General features: G+C 57.5%; 1 protein-coding gene across 2 annotated transcripts in view; it reads left to right on the top strand.

Annotated features, from left to right (window-relative positions):
• The first annotated feature begins 557 nt into the window (after positions 1-557).
• CELF5 (CUGBP Elav-like family member 5) overlaps positions 558-9,883 on the top strand; it is a 48,551-nt gene continuing 39,225 nt past the window's right edge. For both annotated transcript variants that reach the window (XM_032628805.1, XM_032628804.1), the window contains exon 1: positions 558-904. In XM_032628805.1, the coding sequence (XP_032484696.1) occupies positions 646-904 (259 nt within the window). In that variant the 5' untranslated portion in view covers positions 558-645. The remainder of the gene's footprint in view (positions 905-9,883) is intronic.

The following is a 9,883-nucleotide window of genomic DNA, read 5'->3' as shown; positions in this document are numbered from 1 at the left end:
ACTTAAAGCTGTGCTGAGCGCAGTGCCTAGCACGTAGTATTATCAAAGTGTTCTTTCTTGTTGCTCTTATTATTCATGATTGTATACTTAAACATTCCAAGGACAGCCCTGTAAATGCCAAGTAAGCACCGTATAGAACTGTGCGCTACTTTTAGTGTTTTTCCTGCTGTTATCAGTGGGAGGAGCCCGTGCCACCTGGGGGCCTAGTCTGTCCTGCCTAAAGCTTCGCCGTCACCTACCCAGAAAGCAGGGGCTACGGGCCCGGTGGACTCAGTTTACCGGGCCGGACTGGGCGCCGGGATGCGGGATGTGGGATTCAGGATGTGCCAAGTGCGATGTGGGATGCGCGATTCGGGGTGCGCGATGAGCGCGGAGGCGGGATGCGGGATGCTGGATGGGCGATGCGCGCGGGGGGCGCCGCCTCGGCGAGGCGCGCTCCGGCCGCCAGGGGCCGCTGCGGAGCCGCCCTTTTGTGGTCCTGATGCTGGAGCGAGCGGGCGCGCGGAGGAGGGAGGAGGGAGGAGGGCGCGGGGACGGGGCGGGAGAGAGGCGGGAGGCGGCGTCCGTCGCTCCAGCTGCGAGTCCGCCCGCCGCCCGCCGCCGCCGCCGGCTCGGTCCCGCGCCCGCCGCCCGCCTTCGCCCGCCATGGCCCGCCTAACGGAGAGCGAGGCGCGCCGGCAGCAGCAGCAGCTCCTGCAGCCGCGGCCCTCGCCAGTGGGCAGCAGCGGGCCCGAGCCCCCCGGGGGGCAGCCCGACGGCATGAAGGACCTGGACGCCATCAAGCTCTTCGTGGGCCAGATCCCGCGCAACCTGGACGAGAAGGACCTCAAGCCGCTCTTCGAGCAGTTCGGCCGCATCTATGAGCTCACGGTGCTCAAAGACCCCTACACGGGCATGCACAAAGGTGGGCACCCGGCCCCCTCCCTCCCCTCTCCTCTCCTCCCTCGGCCTCCCCACCCCACCTTCCGGCATCTTCTCCCCCCCGCCCCCCCACCAACCCTCCTCTCCTCACCTCCTCCCTCTGCTTGCCTCTGCCACGGCATCATTTCTCCCCCCCCAAACCCTGTTCCACCCACCCCCTCCTCCCCCCTCTGGGGGTGCAGCTGACAGATCCGAGCTGGCCCCCTCCCCTCCTCCGCCCCCTCTCCCTCCCTCCCCACCTTCCGGCATTCTCTCTCCCTCTCCCTCTCTCTCTCTCCCTCTCTCTCTTCTCTTTCCTTTTCTCTCCTCTCCCATCTCCCTCTACCTCCCATCCTCCCCCCCAGCATCCTTCTCCTTCTCTCTCTCTCTCTCTCTCTCTCTCTCTCTCCCCCTCTCCCTCTCATTCCCTCTAGACCCCCACCCCTTCCTCCCTCCCTCACCCACTCTTTCCTGCCCCTTTGCTCGGGGAGCTGCCTGAACGCTGCCACCCCTCCCTGCCGCCCCCCCTCCCCATTCATTCGGCCTCTCCAGGCCCCGTCGGGGAAGTTTGCACCTCTGGACTCCATTGCTTTGGTCATTTTCACAAAGCCAGGCCGGTGGGGCAGGTCCAGCCGGCCACGGGGGACACGGATGCCCAGGATCCCAGGCTAATCGGTAACTACAAAGAAAGCGGGGTGGGGGGCTGGGGTGCAGGCAGCTAAGCCAGTCAGGGGGAGCACCAGCCTCGGGTGGTTAAAAGGCTACCGTTTGCCCTCCCCCCTGCCCATCCTCTCTGTCTGGAGCAGCATCCCCCCTCCATTTCTCTATGGCCCCCCCCCACCCTGAATGCCGCCTCCACCTTTGGCTCAAGTTAAAACTGGCCAAGCCTGTTAGCAGTGTGTTGAAGGCTGAGGCCAAAGACGATGAGCCTGGACCGTCCATCTGGCAGAGCCCAGATCCTGGGGTGGATGAGGAGGCGTGGGCGACCTGTGAGCCCAGCGGGGGAGGCAGGTGGGGTGGGGAGGCCTGCCCGCCTCCCTGCCACCTGATTCTCTGATGGCATGCTGGGAGGGGGTGCCAGGGACTGTGGCCCCAGCCCTGGGCTCTGATCACGGCCCAGTATCTGAATGGGGGTGGCCCTGACAGTTCTTCCGGCAGGGGCTGGGGACTGCGGGTGGGGATGGTACAGGCTTTGTGCTGACACCCCAGGTGAGACCCTGGAGGGGTCTTGGGGATGGATCAGGTCCCATGACCTATTTCAGGCCCCATTCATGCCTGTCGTCCCTTCAGTGTGGCGGGCATGGTAAGCATGAATACGTGTTTGTTGAATGAATGGATGAATGAACGAGTGAATGAATCAATGAATGATGGGTCGGGGCAGGCCACAGGGAGGGCCTGGTGGGTTGGAGGCCAGGCCTGCCACTTCAGCTAGACCCTCCAGCCGGTACCCTGGGGGAGGAAAGCAACTCTTCCCATCCCCCACCTCTTTTCAAATCCAACCATCACCAAAAAAAAAAAAAAAAAAGGGCCTGGAAAATCTAACTTCTCCCTGTGGCCTAGGAGGGCAGAGGGCTTGCACTCATCCAGGCTAAGGGGTCCAGAGCTGTACGGAGGGCTCTTTCCACAGCCCTCACCCCCTGGTGTGTCCGAAGGGCCCTTTTCTAGAAAGATTCTGGTGGGGTGGGGGAGTGTCCACGTGGTCCCCCCCAAATGTTGAATTGAAAGGCTGTCAGTGAGCTCTGGGTCAGGGAGACAGATGGGGTACAGGGAGAAGGAGACACCTGGTGGCCCTCCCCTGGTTTCTCATTTTTAAATCTCCCCTGGAGACCCCTGCCGCCCCCGCAGCGTGGGAAGGTGAGGGAGAAACTGTGGCTGGATTTTCACCTGGTCAGAGCCTCAGTTTACCTGCTGTTAACAGAGCAGGCTCTCATGAATGTGGGTGGGATTATTTCTTTCTGGCTGGAGAATGTTGGGATCGGGGGCATCTCAGGGTGTTTCCCATTTGCGATCTTTCCTTGGAGGGTGAAAATTAGGAAGCTGGGTGTCCATGATACCTGGTCCTCAACCTCCACTTTGCAGGAGACTTGGGTCGGGCTGAGCCCTGGATGGAGGGCCTGGGGGGTATGGGGGTGGGGGTCTTCCCCTTCTATCCCCTCCCCCAATACCATCAGGACCCGAATGGTTCCCCCTCCTGATCCCACCTATGCTGGGCCTGGCAGGACCTTACCTGTGGATGGGAGCTGGGGGGAGCTGAAGGCCAGCAGCTGGGATTGAGGCCTGTTTGTGGGGCTCAGTTGTGTGACCTCTGTCTGGCCAGTGGCTGCCCCTCTCTGGGCCTCAGCCAAAGGGAAGTGGAAGGATGACTGGGAGGTTGTGGTGTGGGGATGAGCTCCAGGCCCCTCTTGCCAACATGTCTCTGGTTTCGTTTCTGGGGAGCCTACAGGGTGCAGGGTGCCTGCTGGGGGTGCTGGCTGAGAGCCATGGGGTGGGAGTGTGGACGCCGGGTTGTGGAGAGAAATCCCCTGAGAGCTTTCTGGGCCGCCGGAGGCTGGGCACCAGGGGAGCTGAAAGGGCCGGGGTGGGGTGAAGTGAAAACACCCATTGTGGTCCCCGTGACCCCAGCACCCAGTGGGAGAAGGACCATCCAGTATCGCATTATTCTTACGATTACCATCACACTCTTAACTTTCACATTTGGGTGCCTGTTTTGATGCCCAGTGAAGGGATCATCACTCCCATGGGCTTGTGAGCACCTGTGCATTTCATCCAGAAGGGAAACTGAGGCTGGAGGGGCAAATACTTGGTCCCAAGGACCGACCAGAGCTGCCCCCCAGCTGTCACCCACCTGTCTCCCTCCCAGGCCAGAGGAAGCAGAAGTATATCTGTGTGATGAAGGAGCGACAGTGTCCCCCAAGCTGAGGATGAGGACCCCCCCACACCGCGGTGGTGGGGGGAGGGGAGGGGGCGGGGCTGTGACATCTGACAGCTATCGCCAAGGGTGGTGGGTAGGGGCACCTCATTTTCTAAGGGCCGGCCGGTGCTGGGACCAGGAGAAAGGCAGGGAGTCCAGCCGGGTCCTTGGGCTCTGGGGATGGGGCAGGGTTGCAGGGAGAAGGCAGGGCGGGAAGTGAAGATTCCTCAGGAACAGGGCAGGCCCCTGGGTGCTGGCGTGTTTTGTTTTTAAGAGAGAGAGATGAAGACAGGTGGAGAGACACAGCAAGAGCAGAGAAGGAGAGAGATACACCGAGATGGAGGGAGGGAGAGACCCAGGGAGCCGCCCCCAGACCCCCCCCCCCACAGGAAGAGGCAGAGAGAGGGCGGTAGTGGGGCAGAGCTGGAGAAGGGGGGGCAGGGAGACCACGAGACCTTCCCCCCGCCCAGATCGGCGCCCCATTCAGAGAAAGGAGGCCTCCCCCGGCGCTCCCAGCCCAGCCCGGGGCTCAGGCCAGGCACTGGGGGGGCTCCCACTGGCCAGAGGTCTCCCAGTGGCCAGTGTCCAGTCATCACCCCCTCCAGTCACCTGCTGGGGGACAGGCCCCCTCTGGGACCCTCCCTCCGAAGGCGCTGGGTGCACGTGGGGTCCCCCGAGGTGCCTGGTGTGGCTCGGGCCGTCCCTCTCCCGATCGGGCTGAATATTAATACCCAACCTGCCCGGGGCAGGCGCCTGCCAGAGGGCTCGTCCGCTGCCGCGCGGCCCCCGTTTATGGTAATCACATATATATTTGCATGTTAATGACAATATTTGTCTTAAAGCGGAGGTTGTGAGGGGGGCCGGTGCAGGTGGAGGGGGCGGGTCGGGGCCTACGGTTTCCATGGGAGCACCAGCTGCTCGGCTGGCGGCAGGGGGGAGGCTGGAGCACGCCGCGATTGAGGCGTGAGATTCCGAGTGTGACGTGCCAGCCCCAGGGAGACAGCGGGCTGGGCGGCCGGCAGGCGCTGCCTGGCGGGGGGGATGGAGGGAGGGGACAGCGGCGGGGGGCTGGGGAGAGCCACCAGGGCTGGCTGTGCGGCTTCGAGCCAGGCACACCCCCCTCAGTGCCTCAGTTTCCCATGATGATGGGTTTAACAGGCTTTTCTGAGGGTGACTGTGACATCGTTTCTGCCTTCCTTCAGGCTGAGGGCATTGATTGAGCACCTACTGTGTGCCGGCGTTGGTGCGGGGCTGAGATTCCGAGCAAATAGGAATCCCTATGTGGCACGATGGAGTCAACAAGCCGTAAATCCATCTACCCCTATGACCAACATTTATTGAGCACCTGCTGTGTCCCAGGCCCCGTCCTAGACCCTGGATACAGTGTTGGGCAAACAGATAAAAATCCTCTCCCAGACTCCTCCCACCCCCAGATCCCATATGGTGGGGGACACAGTGAGGAACCAGGAGGTTACAAGGCACTGATGTCAGGGCTGCGATGGTGGAAACACATCAGCGGGGACAACCCAGAGGAGGCCCCAGCCTCCTCAGTGCTGTAGAGTTGGGAGGCCAGCGGGACCTCCCATCTCGGAGAGGGTTGGGGGATGTGAGGACCAGAATGGTGGTTAAAGCTCTTGACACAGGGCTGGGCACAGAGCCATGCTTATTATACGAGTAAGCTGAGACCTGAAGGGTGGGAAAGATCTGTTGACGGGGAAGGGTGTTCCTGGTAGAGTTTGTGCAAAGGCCCAGAGCAATGCTGATGCTGACTCTGGGAAAGTTCAAGCAGGGGAAAGACAGAGTTTTTGCCCTGGTGGGAAAACAGCAAAGAGTCCTGGGAGCCCCAGGGTCCCCTTCTGATGTGGGGCATATCTGGCAGGGCTCCTCTGAGAAGTTCTGGCATGGGGGGTGGACCCAGGAGCTATCTCTGAAATAGGCCGGTGACTCTCTCTTTCACCCCTGATGTTGGCAGATGAGACCCTCGCCATTAGGAGCACTCAGTAGGACCACACTCACTAATTTAGCCAACACTTCCTGAAAGCCTTTTGGGGCCTTGCCTTGTACTAGGCAAGAGAGATCTGAGACCCCTCTGATCAGTAGACAGAGCTAGACATTGGCACCTATAGCTGGAATGGTCAGGGTTGTATGAAAGGGAGGGGATGCAGGGTTGAGGGAACTGGATAGGAAGTTGAAGGCTCTGCCTGGAGACTCTGGCTACATGGCAGAGGGGCATTAGAAGTGGGGTTTTGAAGGATGAATAGGAGCTTGCCAGGTGGAGAAAGCGTTTCCTGTATTATTCACAGAGCACTTTTTTTGTTCTGGGCCCTTTTATGGGTGTGAAAAAAAGCAGTGAGTCAGCTAGGTGGATGTCTCTGTCCTCCCGGATGTGGACAGAGGGAACTGGGTTTGCAAAGGCCTGGAGGAGTGAAGGAGCACAGATGGAGTAGAGGAGGAATTAGGTGAGGCATGGGAGGTGAGGCCAGAGAGTTGGCATGGGCTGGACCCTGAAGAGCCTCTTATGCTGGACTGAGCTTGGACTCCTTCCTGAGGACACTGGGGAGCCATGGAAGAATATGGAGCAGGGGAGGATCTCAGACCTGCATGAAAAGGGAGCTTCATGTCCTGTTAACTGTCATGACCACCACTGGCCTCTTTCCAACCTCCCAGCCTTGTTCAGTATATGCACATTTCCTATACACCTGGATGGGTACAACAGAAGCTTCCCCTTGGGGCGAGGCTCACACTACGGGACAAGAGGGTCACAAAGAAGCAGACATGTGCTCAGATCGCAGTGGTTCTTAGAAAACCAGGTTCCCCTCCCCAACATGGATAGGTGAGGAATTGGGGCTCAGAGACGGGCAACGCCCAGACTCAAGTCACACAGCAGTATAGCTAGGTGTCACACCTCCCAACCTGAGACTTGACCCACTTTGGAAGAGAAATAAAGGAGTCAGAGAAAGAGATGTGATTGTGGAGACGTAGACTCAGGATGAAAGCCATCCAGGGATGCTGGCTGTCCTTGTCCAGGGCCAGAGGGAGGGGCTGCTACAGGTGGATAGATGGATACATGAGTAGATAGTTCTAGGTATGAATGGACGGATGGGTGACAGTGACTTGGCTGTATGAGTGCATTGATGGATGAAAGAGTGGGTAGACAGATGAAAGACTGAATGGATTGATGGATGGATGGGTGGGTGGGTGGGTAAATAGATGGATGAATAGATGGATGGATGGATGGATGAATGGACAGAGGAATACATGGGTAGAGGGGTGGATGGATGGGTGAGTGGATGGATAGAGGGACGGATGGCTGGCTGGCTGGGTTGGTGGACACCCCTCCAACATTTACCACCTTCCTCCCCACCTGAATGGGAATGAGCTTTGCAGCTGGACAGGCTTGGTTCCTGTTCCTGGCTCTGCTTTTTATTTCTGTGTGATCTTGGACAAACCACCTTATCTTTTTTCTGAGCCTTAGCGTCCTCATTTGTAAAAGAGAAGGAATATCAATAGTTGTCTTACAGAGTAGTTGTAAAAATTAGAATTAGTTTATAGAATGTGGTTAATGCAATCACTGTCAGTAGTGTCTTGCGTATACTTGGTGTCAGTAAATGGTTGGGTAGCCAGATAGTCAACAACTGTCTGTCAGGTCTCTGGGATGTGCCAGAGCTAGGCTCTGGGGGACACAAAGCAATCTGGGGGGAGGAGGGATTGACAATAAGTGAGCGAACAGATGAATAAGATTTGGGTAGGAGAGAGTCGCTCTGGAGGAAGTAAAATGAGATGTGTGTTGGAGGGTGACAGCTGACCTCGGGTGACTGAAGATGTCAGGAGGTGACATTTGGGATGAGACCTGCATTACAGATGAGAAAGCTGTTGTTCTAAACCCAAAGGAAAGGCATTCCAGGAAGAGGACATGGCATGTGCAAAGGCCCTGAGGTCAGAATTAGTTTGCTGTGTTGGGAGAATAGTGACCTGTGTGTCTCAGGGCCCAAAAATCTGTAGGTAGTGAGCACAGCTTGTGCAAAGGCCCTGGGGCAGGATGGGACCCGGTGTATTGGGTGAACATTGGAGATTTCTGCCACCACGGTTGAGCCCAGCTCCTCTGAGGGGCTCCTGAGAGATGGCGGGTTGCCTGCAGATGTCATGTAGGGTAGATTGTGACCTCCCCTAACTGTCCTCCTACTTCTCCCAGCAGCCTTTAAAGGTGGAGTCTTCATTTCTGAGAGGTGGGGAGGGGGCACTCATTATGTCCTTGTCCCTGACCCTCTGCTAGGAGGAGGGACCCAAGGAGGCATTCCCACCACAACTAGGGGTCTCCTGAGCAACCTTATGGGGAAAGGCAGACTCAGAGAGGGGAGGGCACCACCCCAAGGACACACAGCACGTTCATCATAGCAATGTCTATATTGGAAGGGTTTTGGTGTCATCTAGAGCTACCCCAAGTGGGTGGGTAGGGCTGCAAGGTCATTTCTTCACCTACCTACCCACCCCCTCTCTCAACTGGTTTTTTTTTTTTTTGTCCCTATTATGTGCCACCTTTGAGTGAACTAGACCTCCTGTGCCCACGAGGAGCACAACGTGCTGTGAGAAAGTTGTCAGCACAGCTGAGTGGTCCTAAGGGTGGTGATTTGTGGTGATTTAAAAAGTCAAATCGTCATCTCTTGGTGGGGGGAGGTGAGGAGGAAGGGGTCCAGTGAGGTGCGTCTCACCCAGAGCGATCCTGCCCCCTGGGGGACACTGGGCGTTGTCTGGGGACATCTTTGGTTGTCATGAGTGGGGGGGTCCTGGCTTTGGCTGGGGACCAGGGAGGCTGCTCCACACCCTACAGCACCCAGGATGGCCCCCACAGAGGATGACCCGGTCCCGATGGCAGCAGTGCCGAGCGGGGGACCCCGATCTAGGATCACACCAACATTCTGGCCTGAGCGGTTAGTGGTCAGTGTGGTGTCATGTAGACAAGCCCTCAGGGTGCTCAGGATAGAACCATGGAGTCACCCTCCCTCTCCCCATCTCACATCCTCGCTCACTCTGCTCCAGACACATGGGCCTCCTCGCTGTTCCTCCAACACGCCAGGCCCGGTCCTGCCCCAGGGCCTTTGCATGGGTTGTGCCCTCTGCCTGGACCCCACTTCCCCCAATAATCACATGCCTCCTCCTTCATCCTCTGCAAACGTCACCTTCTCAGTGAAGCCATCCTGCAGACATGATATATAATCTCAGCCACTCTCCAGCACTCCAAACCCTTCTTCCCTGCTTTCCCCCTTTTTTTCTGTGAAAATGAGAACTTCTGATGTACCATAGATTTTACTTTTTATTTTGGTGGTTTTTCTCTCCTCCCAATAGACTAGAAACCCTATTAAGATGGGATATTTCTGCCTTTTGTGTTCACTGATAGGTGTCGAGTGCTTAGAAAAGTACCTGAAACACAGCAGGTGGGTGGGTGGATGCACGGATGTATGTATGGATGGATGGATAACTTGATGTGTGGATGGATGAATGGGTGAATGAATGAATGATGGATGGATGAATAAAGTACTGGATGATAAATAAATGGATAACGGATGGATGGACGGGTGGGTGGATGGATGGACAGGTGGATGAGAGGATAAATGAATGGATAATGAATGGATGGATGGATGGATGGATGGATGGGTGAGTGCACGGATGGGGGAATCACTGGTGCAGCGATGGCGACTAAATCCGTGGGAGGAGTCAACATGGTCATAGGCAGGAAGTCGGGGATCCAGATGAGCCCTGAGAAGCCCCAGTATGTAAGGTGGGGGCAGAGGAGGAGGGAGCAACAGAGGCTAAGGAGCGGCAGCCCAGAGACGGTGTGCCCGATGGGTCCTAGGTCTTGCCCTCTTGGACAGGAAGCAATGAGTTTATAAGCAGAGGGAGGGGCCCATCAGCCCCACTATTCTCAGCAAAGTGGGGGATGGCTTCAGGATGAGAGGATGGACAAGGAGGTGGAGAGGGTGACCAGGGATGGGGGTGGTGGAGAGGTGGTGCCACAGCAGAAGGGAATGTCTCCTATAATCTTTAGTGGACGGTATTATTATTTTATGGATGAGA

Source organism: Phocoena sinus, chromosome 3, assembly GCF_008692025.1.
Source record: "Phocoena sinus isolate mPhoSin1 chromosome 3, mPhoSin1.pri, whole genome shotgun sequence".
In the NCBI taxonomy this organism is placed as follows: Eukaryota; Metazoa; Chordata; class Mammalia; order Artiodactyla; family Phocoenidae; genus Phocoena; species Phocoena sinus.
Note: the sequence above shows the minus strand (reverse complement) of the source record. Positions and strands in the feature narration are given on the sequence as shown.